This window comes from Odocoileus virginianus, chromosome 4, assembly GCF_023699985.2.
Source record: "Odocoileus virginianus isolate 20LAN1187 ecotype Illinois chromosome 4, Ovbor_1.2, whole genome shotgun sequence".
Taxonomy (NCBI): domain Eukaryota; kingdom Metazoa; phylum Chordata; class Mammalia; order Artiodactyla; family Cervidae; genus Odocoileus; species Odocoileus virginianus.
This window is the reverse complement of record NC_069677.1, coordinates 26,090,507-26,113,316: the sequence shown is the minus strand read 5'-3', so window position 1 is coordinate 26,113,316 and position 22,810 is coordinate 26,090,507. Positions and strand designations below refer to the sequence as shown.

At 34.8% G+C, this 22,810-nt stretch overlaps 1 protein-coding gene across 7 annotated transcripts in view; it reads left to right on the top strand.

Moving 5' to 3' along the window:
- ATP11B (ATPase phospholipid transporting 11B (putative)) overlaps positions 1 to 22,810 on the top strand; it is a 113,209-nt gene that overhangs the window by 35,851 nt on the left and 54,548 nt on the right. For 5 of the 7 annotated variants that reach the window (XM_020879894.2, XM_020879901.2, XM_020879898.2 and 2 more), the window contains 10 exons: positions 181 to 284; positions 2,600 to 2,647; positions 4,100 to 4,180; positions 4,755 to 4,819; positions 8,841 to 8,922; positions 16,371 to 16,521; positions 17,364 to 17,561; positions 19,422 to 19,664; positions 20,266 to 20,441; positions 21,672 to 21,740. In XM_020879894.2, the coding sequence (XP_020735553.2) occupies positions 181 to 284; positions 2,600 to 2,647; positions 4,100 to 4,180; positions 4,755 to 4,819; positions 8,841 to 8,922; positions 16,371 to 16,521; positions 17,364 to 17,561; positions 19,422 to 19,664; positions 20,266 to 20,441; positions 21,672 to 21,740 (1,217 nt within the window). The remainder of the gene's footprint in view (positions 1 to 180; positions 285 to 2,599; positions 2,648 to 4,099; positions 4,181 to 4,754; positions 4,820 to 8,840; positions 8,923 to 16,370; positions 16,522 to 17,363; positions 17,562 to 19,421; positions 19,665 to 20,265; positions 20,442 to 21,671; positions 21,741 to 22,810) is intronic. The other 2 variants (XM_020879895.2, XM_020879900.2) reach the window with 2 other exon arrangements.

The following is a 22,810-nucleotide window of genomic DNA, read 5'->3' as shown; positions in this document are numbered from 1 at the left end:
GTAGCTCCTTTTATTGCTTGTTACTTTACATTCTTCTTTCTCTTCTCTTCTGCTCTCTAGCTTAGTGATCTCAAGTACAGAATGCTATGATCTCATTTATAAAAGAGATTTGAAATAAATGATGTCTAAGGTCCCATTTAGATCTCAGAACTATGGGCTTTAACTCTTCTTTTTTTTCAGACACATGTGGCAGTTCCAGAAACAGCAGTATTACAGACAGTTGCCAATTTGGACACTCTTATAGCTGTGATAGAATGTCAGCAACCAGAAGCGGACTTGTACAGGTATGATATAGTCACCATATTCATTTCAAGTCTGTTTACAGATCTCATTTTTTACGGTCATAAAACATGCAATGAAATAGCTGTTTGAAGACATTGGGGGTTGCAAGGTGGGAGATCAGTTAAATGGGGGCAAAGCTAAAAGCGGAACTTGGCAGAGTTCTAAGCTGAAGTATTAAAAGCTGTGCTTTTACTCACATGTTCCTCCCTTTTATCTTCTACTTTGGGGTGAGCTGGCTTTATAACAATAGCAGTAAACATTATAATAGTAGTTATGAGGGAAATAAAATTATTTCCTTAGAGGAAAGTAATCTAATGGGGTGTGTGTGTATATATGCATGCAGGCACATGTGTATATGTGCTCCATGAAGGGCCATGTCTTTGTGTTCGTTAGGAACTAACTCATTTTAACACTGTAAGTCATCTTTCAGTGAGCTATATGCTAATTATTGCCATCTATGAAATGGAAACAACTTTCATTATTAAAGAGAAAACTGCTCATCTTTACTCAAAAACGGGTATATAAATCACAACCACATTGTAAAAATTGACTTCAGCTTTTTGTCATTCTCTGCATATATTGGCTTAAGATATTACATTAGTCATTGGCTTTTTCAGATCTCTTAATATCTTTGTTCTGAATCCATACATTTATAATGGAATTTTATCTGTGTGATTTTAAAAAGCTTACATATTCATCAAAAACAAAAACAATGTGGAATTTTCCACTTAACTGTAAAAATTTGAAGTTCTGTGCATTTAAATTAGATTTAACTGTGAAGAATTCAGTGCTTTGAGTTCTATATTGCTGTTATTTCTAAGTCTCAGAAAAGGGCGAATTGTAAAAGGATTATTGAAAACTAGAAAATGATGCAGCATTAAGAAAGCATAAGATTAATAATGAGATCAAATGTGACTAATGCTTTGAGTGGTTTTGCCTTATTTGAAAAATGGGGAGAAAGTTTAAAAAAGCTTTTTAAAATAAGAAATACAACATTTTATTGTCACAACTGAAAGCACCTGACCCCCTGGTCTGCTCTTAATCAGAATACATAATTTATAGCCAAATGTCAAGTCATCTTTGAACTTGTATCCCTACCCCCAGCCAGGGTTCTATTCCCAGGCCCAGCATAACTCCTTGAGTGTCAGAGTTGTGGATAATTGCATAAAAACTACAACATTCTGCCTTAGGAGGCTGCAAAGCAGAATGGAAAAGGAGAGTGGCAAATTCAAGAAAGCCATGGGCAGAGTCCGAGCAGTAGTTTTTAGAGGGCAAGAAAGTCCCAGGATGTCAGTAGTCACAAGGGGAACAAGGTGCTGAGGTCACAATCTGGAGGAGAATGAAGGGTGAAAGAGGCCTGGGCTGGGAAGCAGTCTTGGTCCAGAAGGGGTCAGCCAGAATTAGAAACCCTGGAGGCTGTGAATCAAAGCGCAGTGGATCAACTCTTCTGACACAGAAGAGTCGGACAGCCGGTCAGAATGGAGAAGGTGACAGCACCGCCCATGACCTGTAGCAGCAGCAGAAGCAGGGTGAGGTTTCTCTCACTCATGGGCCCAAAGACTTTAAGTAGCAAGTGGATGAGGGTCATGTTGTTACACTCCTTGAAGGCACTGTCCTCATTCTCATTCTGGTGCACTGTAACTAGCCTGAGGCTCTCTGCTACCAGTTATGGTAGAGCAGTCCCATGGTGGTAGAGAAAAAAAGGTATGAAGTAGAAGGAAAAGACATGATCATCCCAGGAATCACCTTCCAGCTCCACTAGGAGGTTGACGACAATGATGGAAGCAGAAATGACTAGCAACTGGCCAGCCTCTAGGCTGTTAATTCCTGCTACAATTTTGATGGCAAAAGTGGGTGAAATAGACCATAAGGAGAGCTAGTGAGACAGCTGTGGGCAGCAGCAACAGCTTATGGCACCAGCCCATATTTGTACATTATCTGCAAAGCCCAGGAAAATCATGCAGGGGATGGCAGGGAGCACACTGCATAGTGGGGAAAGGCTTTACACTGCTCCTCCACAAATGAAACAGGATGAAGCAGAAGAGCATGAGAAGGAAAACAGCACCACTGATTACTCCCTGAGAATCTAAGAATACTAATTTTTTAAAGTGATTGATTTTTTTTAATGACACTAAAAATTTTTAGTGACTGATTTACCTTTGTAATTTCTAGTACAAATATTGGATCATTCATACATGCAAAAGGTTGGTTTTGTTTCATGTGTAAGAATAGTGCCAAAACTTCCCTAAAAATTTCCACCTATTGATGTCATAAATGTATTATTAGTTTTTTTGTAACATGATGAATTCTTTGATAGATTCATGGGACGAATGACAATAACTCAACAAATGGAAGAAATTGTAAGGTAAGAAATTTGCATTATCCAGTCACTTTTAAGTAAAAATTGTTTGGGGAGGGAATAAAATCAAGTTAAAGGGAGATTAGATAAGTAAGCAATGCAATCATGAAAAAGAGTTGAAAACATTTGACATTTCATTTTCTAGCAAATTTCCAGCAGCAGCAAATGAGATGAGGATGAAGCAAATGCCATGAAATAACATTAAAATAAGTTAGTAAGATTATTGGTGTACTAGTATTTTTTGGTCTAATAATATTAGGTAGTGTTAATAATATTAGATAGTAACATAAAGGAAACACTGGTTCCTCTTCACATTCTTACACATTTAAACTACCACCACCTAAGTCTAGAATACAAAAAATGTCTTATGGTCGTCTTCACTTCAAAATCATTCCTCAGAAACTAGAGTACTAGGCAATCTAGAACTTCTTATTTACTCTTCTGTTTGGTTGGTTGGTTGTTTTGGTTTGTTTTCCCTCAATATTCAGGTTAATTTCTGGGAACATACATGAAAAACTTCTTGTCCTATCAAAGATTTTCTGATAAGGTGAGATTACATTGTTACCCATGACCACAAAGCTGAATTTAGAATAAATCTTGGAATCAACCCTTGAACTTCTAATTAAATTAGCATTCCGCCTATTTTCTGAAAATGTTCAGTTTATATTGGCTGCATAAAATAAGATACTAACAAAGAATTGAGAATTTGTTTTAATAAAATCTTCAAGATAAGCCACCAAAAATATGCATCAGGATGGATTCCCATTTTTAATAAAAGTTATCATAGAAGCATGCTCAGTGAACTCTGTGACAAGGTCTTTGTAGATTTAGGGACCCCTGCTCAACAACAATGACTGGATTTTATTTTGATTTCTATAGTGACGTATTGGAATGCTTGTGTGGATACATAGTATGACTTGCATAAAGATATTGTGGCTGGTAAAAGAAAAGATCAACTATGTTAGCAAGTAGAATGGTTTTTTTGGTTTGTTTGTTTTTTTAAGGGAGCCTTGTTCTTTGCTGAGGCAACCAGAGTAAACAAATGAATTTTTTAGTTTGAAGCTTTCTACCATTATATCCTAATTTTATATGCCAACTTGAGCTCGAAGTTTTTCTATTCATTGTTGGAACCAAATGAAAAAGAACTGTAATAAGTCTCCTGAATAATTGATTTTGGAATATCCATTTAGTGTGTTCCAAATATATGATCTAATAAAATGATACTTGTTATACATAGCCAAACACCTGGCCCCCTGTATTCACTGGAATTTTTTTTTAGTGTTTGGGTTTATAGACCTCTTCAAAATTGGTTCAGATTCTGTTTAATTTGGATAACCTTGTATGTATATTTCTGGAAAGCCTTATGATAAGGAATATCAACAAAATTAAAGCTTTTTAATCCGTCCATTACAGAGTTATCATTTGCTATCACTAAGAAAATACAATTTTCCTTTCTAGTTATTTCTTCTCGTTTTACATCTCCCTTATGGAGAGAAATTCAAACAGCAAGAAGACCCCATGCTCCAAGAAGTATGCAATGCAAGTAGTCAACTTGTAGTGTTGATCTTGCCTTAAAAAACTACTAACTCACTTGCTATGTTATCTTTTGTAACCTAGTATAATTTTAATTGTGCAGAAAACATGCAGTTGTATACGAATCATACTACAATTTATGTTTACATTGCTTTTTTTTCTTCACACAGCCTGTTTACATTGCATTTTAATTCTGTATTTTCCCCTTTAAAAACTGTTTATTGATTTTGGTCAAAATTTTAAAATTTCGTCTTCTTGAAGTTAACACTTAATTTTTTGGTTTTGTTGAATTTTATGTCTAAACTTCTGAAACTAGTGGCTTTCTGATTATATCTACAGGCATAATCTTATTTCTGAGTCATTAACCTTAAAATGACTGAAATGCTAAAGCAGATGTTTGTTGTTACAGTAACTAACATCATGATTGACCTAGACAGCCTTATACTAGCTGAGATTTTGGTTTTATTTGAAAGCATTGTTGTAAGTATAGCTTTAGGTCCCTTCTGTCTGCTAAAGATGCCATTTAAAATTTAATTGAATATTTAATATATTTAATGCTTTTGGTTATTTTTCCCCCTAGACCTCTGGGGCCAGAGAGTCTCTTGCTTCGTGGAGCCAGATTAAAAAACACAAAAGAAATTTTTGGTTCGTATATATCAAAAAATTTTAATAATAGATTTGTTTTGATGCTTTACATGAAGTATTTTTGAAAGCATAGCATTTGTGTTATTTTGGTTAGATAATTTATTATCTACGATAATTTTCTTTAAAAGATTGTGTTAATATAATTTTGTGTTGTATTTTTTCTTAATTCCTAATTTTGAATACTAGATTAGAACCTTGCTGTTATATTTTCTTCTGAATACTTCTGCTAAGAAGATAATTCTGGCATTTGTATTAATGGTGTTAAGAACTATATTATCTGGCACCATGGTGCAATAAACCACTTGTATAATTCCATTATAGTTAGATTGGGTTGTTAAAACTGCTAGCTCATTTATTCCTTCAGCAAATTCTTACTGATCTGTGACTGTATATCAGATGCTGTTTTAACATACACTGACTGGATCAAAGGATAAATAGTGTTCTTGCATTGGAGATCTCAATTCACTGTGCTCTGAGTCAACTCTAGGTAAATGGTGAAGTTAATGGTAACCTTTAGCTGTCAACTAGCTCCTCAGCTTTAAGGAATGGCCTGTTAGCTTTTGAGCTCTTCTTTCTCATTCTTTTGTTTTATGTTAACTGTACTATATCTTATCAGTGTTAGGCTCTCTGATAAAGAAATCCATGATTTTTTAAAAAGGAGAATAATGAGTGTGACAAAAATGTGGAGAGATTGGAACTCTCATACATTGCTGGTAGGAGTAGAATGTTCCAGCTGCTATGGAAAATAGTTTGGCAGTTCCTCAATAAGTTAAACGTAGAATTATAAACATATCATCTGGCAATTCTTCTTCTAGATATATACCTTAAAGAATTGAAGACAGGTGCTCAAACAAAGGCTTGTATGAGAATGTTCATAGCAGCATTGTTCATAATAGCCCAAAGGGTAGGAACTGCCCAAATGTCTATCGACTAATGAGTGGGTAAACAAAATGTAGACTTTCCAACTAATGGAATATTACTCCCCTATAAGAAATGTAGTACTGATACATGCTGCAACATAAACTTTGAAAACATTATGCTGAGTGAAAAAAATCAAACAGAAAAGGCCACATATTGTATGATTCCATTTATTTAAAAAGCCCAAAATAAGCAAATTCATGGAGACAGAAACTAGATCAGTGGTTCCCAGGAGCTGGAGGGTGGGAATGGGAAATGATTGCCTAATGGGTTCAGGCTTTTTTTTGGGGGGTGGTGGTGAAATATTCTTAGATAGTGAGGATGGTTGCACAACATTGTAAATGTAACTAAGCACCTCTGAATTAAAAAGGTAAATTGTATATTATGTTTATTCTGCCACAATTTAAAAAAGGAAACCATAGTAAATTTTTATGGTTTAAAAAGTCCAGAGAAACCTCCAGGACTTTTAGGCCCTCTCATATAATGCTGTATTTTAACACCTCTCTAGCAGTAATACCTTTCACAGTCTTAAATTTCAGGAAATGTGTATTCCTTTAGGTGAGTTTGTTGCTGTTTTCTTCAGCACCGCCTCTCTGTGTTGTACCATTCTGTGTGATTTCTCGAATTTCTTTTTTTTTTTTTAATTTCAATACTTTATTTTCTGCTTTTATTCTGTCTTATTGCTGAGCAAAATGTGTTATCAGGAAATGATTGTTCCAAGTGATCTTTTCTCATTGGCTGATATTAAGATATTTTGGTTCTCCAATAATCTGCAGATTGATTTGTCACATTTCTATAATTTTCTTGGCCTTTATCATTTGAGTTGTAACCTCTGCTTTTAAGGAATAATTCTAATAGTGAAAATTCCAGCACAGATCTTTAGGAAGAGAGCATAATGAATATTGTTCCTCACATCATACTGTTTAGGAATAGGCATAAACATTTATTGATCGTCTTTCTATTTCTAGCCTTTTGGCTAATTTGTCACACAACCTTGGAACAGTTTTAATGAGGTATTTTTTCCCATGTAAAGATGGAGAAATTGAGACAAGGAAAGATTAAATAACTTGCTCAAGGTTGCAGAACTAAGTGGCAGAGCTAGCATTCAAACAAAGTTCTAAAGCGCCAAAGGTTTTTTTTTTTTTCATTTATTTTTATTAGTTGGAGGCTAATTACTTTACAATATTGTAGTGGGTTTTGTCATACATTGACATGAATCAGCCATGGATTTACATGTATTCCCCATCCTGATCCCCCCCCACCTCCCTCTCTACCCGATCCCTCTGGGTCTTCCCAGTGCACCAGGCCTGAGCACTTGTCTCATGCATCCAACCTGGACTGGTGATCTGTTTCACCATAGATAATATACATGTTTCGATGCTGTTCTCTCGAAACCATCCCACCCTCGCCTTCTCCCACAGAGTTCAAAAGTCTGTTCTGTACATCTGTGTCTCTTTTTCTGTTTTGCATATAGGGTTATCATTACCATCTTTCTGAATTCCATATATATGTGTTAGTATACTGTAATGGTCTTTATCTTTCTGGCTTACTTCACTCTGGCTCCAGTTTCATCCATCTCATTAGAACTGATTCAAATGAATTCTTTTTAATGGATGAGTAATATTCCATGCTGTATATGTACCACAGCTTCCTTATCCATTCGTCTGCTGATGGGCATCTAGGTTCCTTCTATGTCCTGGCTATTATAAACAGTGCTGCGATGAATATTGGGGTGCACATGTCTCTTTCAGATCTGGTTTCCTCAGTGTGTATGCCCAGAAGTGGGATTGCTGGGTCATATGGCAGTTCTATTTCCAGTTTTTTAAGAAATGTCCACACTGTTCTCCATAGCAGCTGTACTAGTTTGCATTCCCACCAACAGTGTAAGAGGGTTCCCTTTTCTCCACACCGTCTCCAGCATTTATTGCTTGTAGACTTTTGGATAGCAGCCATCCTGACTGGCGTGTAATGGTACCTCATTGTGGTTTTGATTTGCATTTCTCTGATAATGAGTGATGATGAGCATCTTTTCATGTGTTTGTTAGCCATCTGTATGTCTTCTTTGGAGAAATGTCTGTTTAGTTCTTTGGCCCATTTTTTGATTCGGTCATTTTTCTGGAACTGAGCTGTAGGAGTTGCTTGTATATTTTTGAGATTAATCCTTTGTCTGTTGCTTTGTTTGCTATTATTTTCTCCCATTCCGAGGGCTGTCTTTTCACCTTGCTTATAGTTTCCTTTGCTGTGTAAAAGCTTTTAAGTTTCATTAGGTCCCATTTGTTTATTTTTGCTTTTATTTCCAATATTCTGGGATGTGGGTCATAGAGGATCCTGCTGTGATTTATGTCAGAAAGTATTTTGCCTATGTTCTCCTCTAGGAGTTTTATAGTGTCTGGTCTTACATTTAGATCTTTAATCCATTTTGAGTTTATTTTTGTGTATGGAGTTAGAAAGTGTTCTAGTCTCATTCTCTTACAAGTGGTTAACAAGTTTTTTTTTTTTTTTCTTTTTTTAATAAGACAGCTCTTACCTAATTTCAAGACTGCTCTTCTCAGTTTTAGTCCCATTATTACTGTCGTTCTCTTTCATCTCAGAGTCCTTCTCATAGGCACGTGTTTTTAGAACAGAGTTTCCTTGTATTTACTTCATTTACTCTGACAGATTTCCATATTATCTTTCTAGTGCTCATGAGATTATGTCTAGACTCCAGATCCTGGTATTCAGGGCCTTTCAAACTGACCCCAATCCATTGTTGCAACGTAATAGAAAGTGCTTTTCCATTTCTGTCTTTGCCCTGTACTTAGTGTACTGTTTGCTATATCTATAATGGCATTTTCTGCCATCTTTATCTTTCCAAATTCTTTGCCCTATCAGTTCCAACTCAAGTAATACCGCTTTCATTCAAATATCTCAGTTATAATTCAGGAACAGAATCTGTATGCCTTTCTCAGTCAGCAGGCTGAATGACTGGAGTTTCCCAAAAACCTCTGGGACTTAAAGGAAAGCCGAATTTAACAATTGTTTTCTTAGTTGCTTTCATGCTAGTGAGTACATTCCTTTTGTGAAACATGGTAGAGGATTAGCTTAAGACTGTTTTGTTTTTCAGGTGTTGCTGTTTATACCGGAATGGAAACTAAGATGGCGTTAAATTACAAGAGCAAATCGCAGAAACGATCTGCAGTAGAAAAGTAAGAAAACTATTTTATTTACACATAAATATGACTGTTGATATGGATATTATTACATATATATATAAAATATGTGGTATAAATGTATGTTTCAAGTCAACAAAAGTTGGTATCCTTGAGGATAGGGAGAGTTTCTCATTTTTATTTAATTCTGATTTATTGACATATAGTTGATGATATTAGTTTCAGGTGTTGTATGTGGTGATTTGACATTTGTATCAATTGTGAAATGACACAGTGAGACTAGTGATCATCTGTCCCCATAGAAAGTTATTGCAGTATTACTGACCATATCCCTTATACAGATATTACATCCTCATGTCATTTATTTTATAACCAAAGGTTTGTACCCCTTAAACCCTTTCACCATTTTACCCATTCCCCCAACCCCGTCAAGCAGCTACCTGTTTAATCTATGAGTCTGTTTTCATTTTGTTTTTTTTAGATTCCACATATAAGTAAGATCATATGGTGTTTGTCTTTCTCTGTCTGACTTAGCATAATACCCTTTAGATTCATCCATGTCACTGATGGCAATATTTCATTTTTTATGGCTGAGTAATATTCTACTGTGTGTAATATATACCACATCTTTTTTATCCATTCATCTATTGGTAGACACTAAGGTTGCTTCCATATCTTGGCTATTGTAGATAATGCTACAGTGAACCTTGGGTGCATATATCTTTTCAAACTAGTGTTTTTGTTTTCTTTGGGTAAATACACAGAAGTGAAGTTGCTGGACCATATGGCAGTTCTGTTTTTACCTTTTTTGAGGAACCTCCATATTGTTTTCCACAGTGGCTGTGCCAATTTACAGTCTCACCATTGGTGTATTCAGTTCAGTTCAGTCACTCAGTCCTGTCCGACTCTTTGTGACCCCCATGGACTGCAGCACTCCAGGCCTCCCTGTCCATCACCAACTCCTGGAGCTTACTCAAACTTATGTCCATCAAGTCAGTGATGCCATCCAACCATCTCATCCTCTGTCATCCCCTTCTCCTCCTGTCTTCAGTCTTTCCCAGCATCAGGGTCTTTTCCAGTGAGTCGGTCCTTCTCATCAGGTGGCCAAAGTATTGGAGTTTTAGCATCAGTCCTTCCAGTAAATATTCTGGACTGATTTCCTTTAGGATGGACTGGTTGGATCTCCTTGCAATCCAGGGGACTCTCAAGAGTCTTCTCCAACACCACAGTTCAAAAGCATCAATTCTTCAGCACTCAGCTTTTTTTATCGTCCAACTCTTATATCCATACATGACTACTGGAAAAACCATAGCTTTGACTAGACGGACCTTTGTTGGCAAAGTAATGTCTCTGTTTTTTAATGTGCTGTCTAGGTTGCTCATAGCTTTTCTTCTAAGGAGCAAGGTCTTTTAATTTCATGGCTGCAGTCACCATCTGCAGTGATTTTGGAGCCCCCCAAAATCAAGTCTCTCATTGTTTTCCTAATTGGTGTATTAGAGTTCCCTTTTCTCCACATCCTCACCAACACTTGTCATTCATTGTATTTTTGATGATAGCCATTCAGACAGATATGAGGTGGTATCTCGTGGTTTTGATTTGCTTTTCCCTGATGATTTAGAAAAATATCCAATTAGATCTTTTGCCAGTTTTTTAATCTGATTGTTTTTCTGATGTTAGGCTATATAAATTTTTATATATTTTGGATATTAACCTCTTGTCAGATATATTATTTGTGAAGTTTTCTCTAATTCAGTAGGCTGCTTTTTCATTTTATTGATAGTTTTCTTCACTGTGCAAAAGCTTTTTAGTTTGATATAGTCCCTTCTTGCTTTTGTTTCTGAGGAGATGGCAAATATATATATATATATATGTATATTTTGGCCATGCCATACAGCATGTGGAATATTAGTTCTCCAACCAGGGATCGAACCTGGGCTCACAGCACTGAAAGCTCAGAGTCCTAACTACTGGACCACCAGGAAACCATCCCTCCAAATATTAAGATCAATGTCAAAGAGGAACGGATGGTTTCTAACATTTCTGCATACATGTAGCATTTTGCACAATGTTTGGCATATTGCAGGTACTAAAATTATGATTTTAAAATAAATACTGTTGAATAATAATGGAACTCCTTGAGCAGACTAAACCTCCTGCAGATAACAATTATAAAATCTGGGCAGAATACTAATAAACAGGTATTTGAAAGCATTGGAAAGTGATCAGAAACATAAACTGGCAAGGAGTCTACTCCTGAAAAATGACAGCAGCAAAAGGGGGGAGTGCATCTTCTTACTTGAGGGCCCTTTTTACTTACTGTGCTACTGCACAGGCTATGAGAGAGACTGAGCTGTATAGTGTGTAGATGTTAAAGGACGAAGTTCAAAGCTGAAGGAGCAGCTAAAAAGGGAAAAATCATTTAGGGGAATGAACTCCAAAACAGGCACATAAATTCTGCCCAAATCCTTGACTGACTGTTAGAACTGTTCATGTACAGGGGAGACTCCAGTGGGCTTGGCAAAAAGTCAATACCAAGAAGCTGAAAGAACCGAACAGAGAATTTTGCTGTTTCAACAGCAGTAGAAAACAGAATTTGATGTTTGAAGCTAGTCACGTTAACTCCCTGCTGAAATAAAAATCAGCACTCATCTGAGGAAACATAAAAGAATACAGTCTCTATAATTATTATTTATAAAATCCAATATGTAGTCAAAAGTAAGCAGATATGAATAAGGACCTACTATATAGCACCTAGAATTATGCTCAATGTTATGTGGCAGCCTGGATGAGAAAGGAGTTTGGGGGAGAATGAATACATGTGTATATATGGCTGAGTCCCTTCACTGTACACCTAAAAGTGTCAAAACATTGTTAATTGGCTATATACCTCAATACAAGATTAAAAGTTTTAAAAAAACTTGTATTAATAAAAAATGTAAATAAGTACCATAACTAATATATTGTAATTATATACCTTTTTATTTTACTATTTGATTTTGTACTTAGTTTGTAATATGGTTATCATATAAAATTTTTATTTAGTTGAAACTATCAGTAATTTTCTTTATGGTTTTTATGTATTGTGTTTTACTTTAAAAAGGAGTTATGTAAAGCAAGGTTAAAGTTCCCCTGTTTTTTGTTCTGGTAAAAAAAAAAAAAAGCAGACGTGAAGGAAATGTAACTCATACTTAGAGAACTCAATAGAAACTATGTAATGATTTAGACCTTGTAATTAGTAGACAAGAACTTGGTAGCAGATTTTATAAATATGTTCAGGAGCCTAAAGGAAGGTGTGAATGAACATATGTGAAATCTCAACAGATTAAATGGAAACTATAAAAGAATGCTGTGAAAATTCTTGAGTTGGGAAAACATGATTATTGGAATATAAATGTCATAAGATGGACTCAATACCAGATTAAGGGAAGCAGAAGTTGTCAGTGAATTTGAAAGAGCAATAGACATCAGTCTGAAGAACAGAGAAAGAAAATTGAAGAAAAACAGAGTTTCAGAATCATGTGGAACAATATTAAGCTATCTAGCATAAATTTAATTGAGTCCCTGTCCCTGAAAAAAAAGGAAAAAAAAAAAGAGCAAAAGGGGAAGAATAAAAATCTTTGAAAAATAATAACTGAAAATTTCTAAATTGCAGGAAGAAAACAGAATGATAATTTTAAATCCAGCATATTAAATCTGCAGACTCAGGCAAAACCTAGGTTAAAGAGAAATTTTTTGCTTTAAATGTTTATGGAGAGAAGAAAGGCTTAAAATTAGTCTAAGTTTCCACCTTAAACTGGATAAAAAGAAACAATTAAACCCAATCTGAGAATAAAGAGAAGAAATATTTAAAATGCAGGCTTTAAACAATAGAATAAAAACAAGATGTAGACAAAATTAAGAGCCAAAAGTTGCTTCTTTGCAAATATTAAAATAGGTAAATCTGTACCTAGATCGGACATGACTGAAGCGACTTAGCAGCAGCAGCATACCTAGATCAAGGGATCAAAGGGAAAAAGAAGCGGTAGAAGAGAGAAAGCTTAAAAATTACAAAGAGCAGGGATGAACGAGAGGATATCACTGCAGATCCTACGTACATGGTCACTTGATCCACAGATAAAGAAATTAACCTTTTTGTTTCTAGATTTTTCCACCTTAGATGAAATGAACAAATTCTTTGAAAACATAACTTTCAAAGATTGTCACAGGTGAAACAAAGTGTAAATAACTCTATGTATCAAAGAGAATTATTTTTAAAAATCTCCACACAAAAGCATAGTCTTTTCAGCACAGTGCTGGAACAATTGACATTAATATGCCAAAAACCAAACTTTGACCCTTACCTGTTTCAAAATGTAAGACCTAAGCATAATAGCTAAATCTATAAAACATGGGGGAAAATATTTGTGACCTTGGATTAAGAAAATATTTCTTAGATAAGGAAATGTACAAAAAAGGAACCCAAAGCAAAACTCAAAATTGATAAATTAAACTTCATGAAAGTATAATGTTAGGAAAATGAAAAGACATGCCATTAACTAGGAGAAAATATTTGCAAAGCTCATGTCTTGTAAAGGGCTTGTACCCAGAAGATCCAGTCTCACTACTTTCTTTCAGCATTATCCTAGATACCCTATTCAGTGCAACAACACAAAAACATAAAAGGCATAAACATTCGAAAGTGAGGAGTAAAATTCTCCCTATCAGAAGACACATGACTGGTCACGTAGAGAGTTGTAAAGACTCAACAAAAAAACTTCTGAAACTAGTAAGTGATACTACCAAGATCTTGGAATACAAGATCAATTTTTTAAATCTTTTCAATCTCATCTATATGTTAGGAAATAGTAGGAAAATGAAATTTTTAAGAAAACAGTTACATTTTACAGTAGTGTCGAAAAAACATATTTAGGAATAAATTTTTAAGAACTTGTCAAGATCTCTATAATGAAAACTATGAAACATGAGAGATGTTAAAGTCTTAAATAAATGGAGAAATCATAGTAGATTGACAGGCTCAATACTGTTAAGCTGTTAGTTGATATGTAAATTCTTTCGTTCCTAGTTAAAATCATAGCAAGTTTTTTTTTTTTTGTAGTAATTGGCAAGGTGATTCTAATCTGAATATTGAAATGTAGTAGCCAAAATACATATGCAAATGCATAATGGAAACAATCTTTCTTAAGAAAAAAAAGCTGGAAGATTTACATTGCCTCATTTCAAGACAGTATAAAGCTACAGTAAGTTTCGTATGATTTTAGCATAAAAAGATAGTTCAGTAAGTTAAAATATAGGAAGTTGAGAAATAGTCAATAGATTTTCAGCCAAAGCATTAAGTGAATTCAGTGAGGAAAAAAATCTTTTCAACAAATGATGTAACAACAATTGGATATTCAAGTGGGAAAAAAAGAATAATAAACTTCAACTCCTGCCTTACACTGTACACCAAAAAAATTTTTAGGATGGATCATAGGCCTAAACATAAAAGCTAAAACTATGAAACTTTTAGAAGAAAACTTAGGAAGATATCTTCACAACCTGGAGATAGCTAAATATTTTTTTAGGACACAGATAGCATAAATAAAAGGAAAAATTGATAAACTGGACTTCCTCAAAGTTAAAAACTTCTCATCAGACTACACAACTAAGGAAATTAACAAATAAGCCAAAAACTGGGAGAAGATATTCACAAGATCTATCTTACAAAGAACTTGTATTCAAAATATATAATGATATATTAAAAGCTCCTACATATTTATGAAATATGTGAAAAATAGGAAAAATAGTGAAAATATAGGAAAGATGTGAACAGATACTTCACAAAGGAGAATATACCATGTGCCAATAGGCACATGAAAAAGCATATATCATTAGTCATAAGAGATACAAAGTAAAACGACAGATATCAAGACGTGTATTGAAATGGTGAAAATGGAAACACGTTAACGTTCCAATTATTGGCAAAGATATGGAGCACGTGGAGCTCTTCTAAGTAATCTGTGGGTCAAATAGGAAATTTCAAAGAAAAAGTTTTTAAATACCTAGAAATTAATGAAAATACAACAATCACATTTTGTAGAATGTAGCTATGGCAGTGCTGAGAAGGAAATTTATAGTACTTGCATTAGGATTCTCTAGAGAAACTAAGCCAGTAGACTATACCTAAGTTACATATAAGGGGAGATTTATTACAGGAATTGGCTCACGTGGTTGTGGAGCCCCTGAAGTCTGTCAGCCAAATGCAAGATCGAGACCCAGGAAACTCGGTGGTATAATTTAGCCCAAATCCAAAGTCCTAAGAACCAACAGCTCTGATGTCCCAAATCAAGAAGAGACAAAATTTGTCCTTCGCCTTTTTTTGTTGTTGTTCCATTTGAGCCCTCAATGAATTGGATGATGCCTGCGTATATTGGGGCTTCCCTGGTGGCTCAGAGTCTGCCTGCAGTGCAGGAGACCCAGGTTCGATCACTAGGTCAGGAAGATACCCTGGAGAAGGGAATGGTTACCCATTCCAGTATTTTTGCCTGGAGAATTCCATGGACAGAGGAGCCTGGCAGACTACAGTCCATGGGCTTGCAAAAAGTCAGACATGACTGAGCGACTAACTGCCTATATTGGTGAGGGCGTATGTCTTTACTAAGTCTACTGAACCAACTATCTCTTCCAGAGACACCCTCACAAACACATCCAGAAACAATGTTTTACCAGCTCTCTTGTTAGCCTGGTCAAGTCAACACAAAAATTAACTGTCACAGCACTAAATAATGACATTTAAAAAACACCAATGACAGAAACTGAAATTTAAATTATACCATTTGCAGTCACCACCCCCAAAGAAGTACCTAGGTGGACACCTAACAAAATCCATATAAAATCCATGTGCTGAAAAGAACAGAACATTGATGAAGGACTTTAGAGATACAGTATGAAGCTTGCCCAGTGAAAAGAAGAGGGTTTTAAAGTCAATTCGTGACTTGTATGATTTGGGGAAGTCTACAGAATGATTTTTGAGTTTTTGTCACCATCTTTAAAAAGGATGCAATCTCTTCTTCACAGGTTTTTATAAACATTAGACAAGCTTGCTTTTTGTTTAACATAAGGCAAGTTAGTGGATGTGACAAAAGTTTTATAAAATATCAATGCTATACAAATATTAGTTATGTTTGCACATAAAGTAAGATAGGTTCTGAAAATGTAGAAAATCTTTTGATCATTGTTTCCAGCAAAATAACTGGCCAAAACTGTCATTTACTATAAGCATTTTGAACAGTAGCTTAACTATAGTAAATATGGTTGTAATCATATGTATCTGTTCTTTTATTTCTAGTAAATAGCTTCAATTGAGTGATCATAAATTGTGTCATTTAGATAGCTATCATAATATCTTATATATTTAATGTCTTATTTAACACCAATAATAATTTCCAAACAAATGAGTATAGTAACGTGTTATTGATAGATTTTATATTCTCTTTTTTTCATTTCAGGTCAATGAATACATTTTTGATAATTTATCTAATAATCCTTATTTCTGAAGCCATCATCAGTACTATCTTGAAATATACATGGCAAGCTGAAGAGAAATGGGATGAACCTTGGTATAACCAAAAAACAGAACATCAAAGAAATAGTAGTAAGGTATTTTATGGTGCTTTTGACTCTGTTATAAAGAAAATTTTATTCTTTGGAAATTTTATATCTTTTAATGTTTTGTAGTGTCTTCTGATAGGAGTTACCACTGTCATCCCCTAAAAGTATTATTGTTGAAGGATATCAAAAGGATATTGCATGTGAAGAGTAGCCAGCATGTTTGTACTGGTATGCTTTTTACATTTTAGGACATAAGCAATTATATTCCCTATGACATAACTAGAATGGTTAAAGAAGATCACAAAAATTTAGATTATCTGTATTGGCATTCCATTTCAGTACTAGATATTGAAATTTTTATTCCATTTACTGTATATTATAGATTAACTAAAGAGTAAATTAACTAATTTTCATTTCTATCGGAGTAATTCACTGGGCTTCCCTGGTGGCTCAGCAGTTAAGAATCTCCACCTGTGATGCAGGATACTTGGGTTCAATCCTTGGGTCAGGAAGATCCCCTGAAGTAGAAAATGGCAACCCATTCTTGTCTAGAAAATTACATGGACAGAAGAGCTTGGCAGGCTACAGTCCATGGTGTTGCAAAGAGTCAGACCTGCCTGAGCAGCTGGGCTCAGGCTTGTGCACAGGCACAAAAAGTAACAAATTAAGTAATTTGGTTTTAACCTTTTTTTTCTTTCTCTTTGTTTAGGATTCTAAAGAGCAGTAAGTGTGTTGAAAGGACAATTCGATAAATGAATTTCAACTCATGAGGCTATTCTGTTTCAGAATATAGTTGATAGTCTATTTAAATGCGAAATTGATTATTTTCTTCAGTGATGATAAAGAAATTCTCATGTTTTTTCTTACCAAAAATCATTTTTTTCCCACAGATTCTGAAATTCATTTCAGACTTCCTTGCTTTTTTGGTCCTTTACAATTTCATCATTCCAATTTCATTATACGTGACAGTGGAACTGCAAAAATTTCTTGGATCATTTTTTATTGGCTGGGATCTTGATCTCTATCATGAAGAATCAGATGAGAAAGCTCAAGTCAATACTTCTGATCTGAATGAAGAACTTGGACAGGTAAAAATGATCCTTTTGTTTTTTTAATTTGTTATTTTTATCAAAACAATAAATGTACAAAGACTAATAAAACTAAGTATTACAAAACTTATGCTAAAAAACAGCCCCACTTTCTTTGCTCCACAACTTATTTCTTGTTTCCCATTTTGAAATCTTAAGCTGTTCTTCATTATTTAGCACTGTATTTTTATATGGTATTCTTTCTGGATTTTTAAAATTGAGACATTATTTACTATGAAATATAAAGATATAACCCTTACACTATTCCTTCTACACACATACCCAGACATATACCCACTTTGCCTCTCCATAGCTCCCCAATATTGTTAAATCACAATTTGGGATTTAATAAATATTCACTTATTGACATTATTAGAACTGTTTTGTTATTGTTTATTAACTCCTAGTTCTCTCTGTGTGTTGTGTAGTACTATATTTACATTTTTCTTATGTATTTTGGTTTTGTTACACTTAATTGTTCTGTTTTTCCATTCACTTAATTTTCATTTACCACAAACAAATCTGACGAGTGTATGAACCATCTCTCCACATATTCAAACACAGCAGGTAATCTAGGATTTCCTTTCTCTTTTTTATTCTGTTGCTCGCTTTCTCTTTTGAAACCTTTCATTTTTCTGCTTCAATTTGGACTTCTTTCTGGGCCAGCTTCTCAGCTGTCACCCTGTTTACAATCTTCTCTTTGTGCAATGAATCTGAAATTTTATGATGATACACCTTGGTGTCTTTTTTTACTCCCTTTGGGCAAAGAACTCTGAGTCCTCTTAATCTAGAAACATATCCTTCACTTCTAAGAATTTTCCTTATTTCTTTAGTAACAAGTTTTTTCCATTTTGTGAAATTTTATTTCTGAAATTTTTTAATTTGGGTGTCAGACCATTTATCCTGATTTCCTAATTCTCTTTGACTTTGAATTTTTGTTTCTGTGTTTTTATAATATGCTTTCTGGAAGAAGTCATGCACTTTTATCTTTCCACCTTATCTTTTGGTTTATTTCTATTATAATATTTTAAGTTTCTAATATTATAGTATATCAGAACAGTGTGTTTGTTTGGCCGTGCCCTGTGGTTTGCAGTATCTTAGTTCATCAGTTCTACTGTAATGTGACATATCCATTCCTAAAAATCACTGTGCTGTGCAAAATTACTTAGTAAAAATCACAGGGTTTATGGGAAAATGGGATTGGGTATAACAAAAACTTTGTAAGTAATACATTTAAAATGAAAAGGGGTATAACAAAAACTTTGTCACTAATACATTTAAAATGAAAATGTCATTATTAAAATAATGACAACAGTACTTGCTAAATTATTAAGAAATACAATAAACATGGTGAATACAATAAATAAGTAGTACAATAAATATGGCACTTTATCGTGAAAAAGACCTAAAGTATACTTTTAGAAGTGGCCATCAGAAGTATTGCAGCTGGTTTTTGTTTGTTTTTTGAATTTATTTATTTGGCTGATGGGTCTTGGTTTCAGCATGTGGGGGCATGCAAGATAAGATCTTTCAGTTGGAGCATGTGAAATATATATAGCTCCCTGACCAGGGAACTATTTGTGTTGTTTGTTCAACAAAAACTATCAGTCACCTCTGTAGATAAACGTGACCCTAAAGATGCCACAGACTTAGAAAAGTATATAGATTTTAAATGTTTTGTGTTATCCTGTCTCTGTGGCATCATTAATTATTTGTAGTCTCAACATCAGTATATCAGTGTTAATTGGTAAACAACATCAGGAGACAGAGGGCAGCTTGTTGTTGTTTTTTTGTTGTTGTTTTTTTTTGGTCTAATATAAGACCCTGAACAGAAAAGTTTGTTTTCTTTTCTATCTCTAGGTGGAGTATGTGTTTACAGATAAAACTGGTACACTGACAGAAAATGAGATGCAGTTTCGGGAATGTTCAATTAATGGTACAAAATACCAAGAAATCAATGGTAGACTTGTATCCGAAGGACCAACACCAGACTCTTCAGAAGGAAACTTATCTTATCTTACTAGTTTATCCCATCTTAACAATTTATCCCATCTTGCAACCAGTTCCTCCTTTAGAACCAGTCCTGAAAATGGAACTGAACTAGTAAGCAATTTTTAAATTAATAAATAGGAATTTCATTTGAAACAGTACTTCTTTGTAGTTGGTGGGTTGTAGAAGAAAATGTTTTAACTATTAGTGGGGCAAGAAATATACATTTGAAATGTTTATACTTTGGTTCAGCACTGAGAATTTATAGTCATAAGCCAGCTTAAATTGTCACTTGCTATGTATCTACTTTAGTTCTCTAGGTGTTTAAATGAGACTAGGTTAAGGAAAGCACTTTCTGCCTTGAAGTAAATGAGACTTTGTTAAGGAACAGAGCTGAAATTTATTTAATACCTTTTCCATCTCAATTCTGCCACAAAATAGTTTTCACCCTTACTTGCAATTTGGTTATGTCTACTAAAAAGATAGTCAGATGTTGAAGGGTCATAAGCAAACATGACGTCTTAACTCCTTGGAGTCAGAAGCAGCCAGCTAGCTATTACTTATGCATTTCAAGATTATAGCAGTCTTGTTCTACATCTTATTTTATCAAATTACAAACTGTATTTATTGGCATTTTTTAGAATTTTGTTTCTGGTTTCCTACATGTTATTTGGTATTGATACTTTTATTGTGAATATTAATTATATTTCTACAGATTAAAGAACATGATCTCTTCTTTAAAGCAGTCAGTCTCTGTCACACTGTGCAGATTAGCAGTGTTCAGACTGATAGCATTGGTGATGGTCCCTGGCAGTCCAACTTTGCACCTGCCCAGTTGGAGTACTATGCATCTTCACCAGATGAAAAGGCTCTTGTGGAAGCTGCTGCAAGGTAGTTTAAGTATAATTTTCAAATCTTCAGAAAAATACCTTTTAAATAAAAGTGTGAAAATACAAGAAAATACTTTTAAATTCTCAGACAAAAATCAAAAGCACATAAAGATATTTTAAATAAGAATGTGAAATGTCATTAATTTTGTTGTCAAGCTTGCAGTAAGTCGTGTTTTGAAGAGATTTCTTTAAAAGTCTACTGCATTCTGCATGTGTGCTCAGTCCTGTCTGACTTTGTGACCCTGCAGACTGTAGCCTGCCAGATTCCTCTGTCTGTGGGATTGCCCAGGAAAGAATACTGGAGTAATTTGCCATTTCCTCCTCCAAGGGATCTTCCCAACCCAGGGACCGAACCTGCATCTCCTGCATTGGCAGGCAGATTCTTTACTTGCTGAGCCATTGCAGAATACCCATACCCGAAGTTAATAACAAGCCAAAGTAACTTTGTTGCATAAATTAACACATTTATTATAGGTTAGCAGTGTTATCAAATGATGACACTTCTATTGGTCCTTCAATTCTTTCAGTCTTCTGATGGCAAATTTTACTGTCACAGCAGAAGTAGTGTTGTAGTAGGTCCAGGCACCACTAGCTACTGTCTGATTGCTATGAAATATGTTGTGAAAAATACTTGTGTGTGTATTGTTTTGTACCTACTCTCATCCTTTAAGTTCTTAAAAATAACGCTATATATACTCAAAGGAAATACTTTAAAATACATCTTAAACTTATATTTTAAATGTTTACTCAAGTTATATTGTAAAATATGAAATGTTGTTGTTGTTCAGTCACCCATTCATGTCCAACTCTTGGCAACCCCATGGACTGCAGCATGCCAGGCCTCCCTGTCCCTCACCATCTCCTGGAGTTTGCCCAAGTTCATAGTGCCCAAGTCCACTGACTCGGTGATGCCATCCAACCATCTCATACTCTGTTGCCCTCTTCTTCAGCCTTCAATCTTTCCCAAAATCAGGGCCTTTTCCAGTGAGTAGCTATTTGCATCAGGTGGCCAAAGTATTGGAGCTTCATCTTCAGCATTAGTCCTTTGAATGAGTATTTAGGGTTGATTTCCTTTAGGACTGACTGATTTGATCCCCTTGCTATCCAAGGGACTCTTCAAGGGTCTTCTCTAACACCAGTTTGAAAGCATCAGTTCTTTGGCACTGTGCCTTCTTTATGGTCCACCTCTCATTCTTTATATCTCATATTTCTTTCTTCTTTTATTTCCTAGATTTGGCATCGTGTTTATTGGTAATTCTGGAGAAATTATGGAAGTTAAAACTCTTGGAAAACTGGAACGGTAATTTTTTTCTATATGTAATTTTCTATGTATTAAATACTATAGAACAGGTATTGGTAAAATGACCCAGAAGCCAGATCTGGCCTACAGCTTGTTTTTGTATAGCCTGCAGACTAAATGACATTTTTAAAGCATTTTCAGAAACAAAAATGCAACAGAGATCATATATGATGTTCAAAGCCTAAAGGATTTACCATCTGGCACCTTTAAAGTTTACCAAGGCCTGCTTTAGAAAGATGTCAGTATTACATTGTATCTCATCTCAATAATAATATAATCTGAATCTTGCATCTATACTTTAGCTTAATGGTTCTTGAATTTGCTTATGTGTTTATTTTTACATGTAAGGGTATTGAGTTTTGTAAGTTTCTACTCACTAAAGAAAAATTTCTGTATCTTTCCTTTGATTTTTATCTTTCAAACATCAAGGAACTGTTGTATAATTTCCAGTACTTCTACAGTTGGATAAATTAGTCCATTCTTATTATATTCATATATCTTTTGTGATTTTTATCAGTTCTGATCACATCTCAGCTCCAGCCCTGCTCATCCAAACTATGCTTTTCTGAACTAGTGCCCAGTCTTTGACTACTTTTATCTGGGACCCTGTCTAGCTCATATTATCAACTTCCACACTTGACCCATCACACACCAAATTCTTCTACAGCTCCCTAGAGAAATATCCTCACCCCCCGCCCCCCACCACCTCACCCTGGCCAGCTGTACACATGTGCCCTGTCCTGGGTTTAGAATCACTGCTATAATGAGCCTCTGTTACTAATGTAACGGCTTATATTTCTCAGATGTGTTTGGGCAGAAAAAAGGGTTTAGAATCAGTCACCCTTTTTAGTGAGGAAACATGAAGTTGGGCAGATCTGGATTCCAATCCTTTCTCTGCCACTCATATGCTTATTTGGCTTAGGCAAATGAATATGCCTTTCTGAGTTTAATAGTCTGCATCTGTAAAGTGAGATAAGACCTATATCCTTTGGTTTTCATGGATGTTAAATGATAGAAGGTATGTAAAGTATGTGGCATTCGGTTAAGTATTAGACTGATCAAAATGGTCT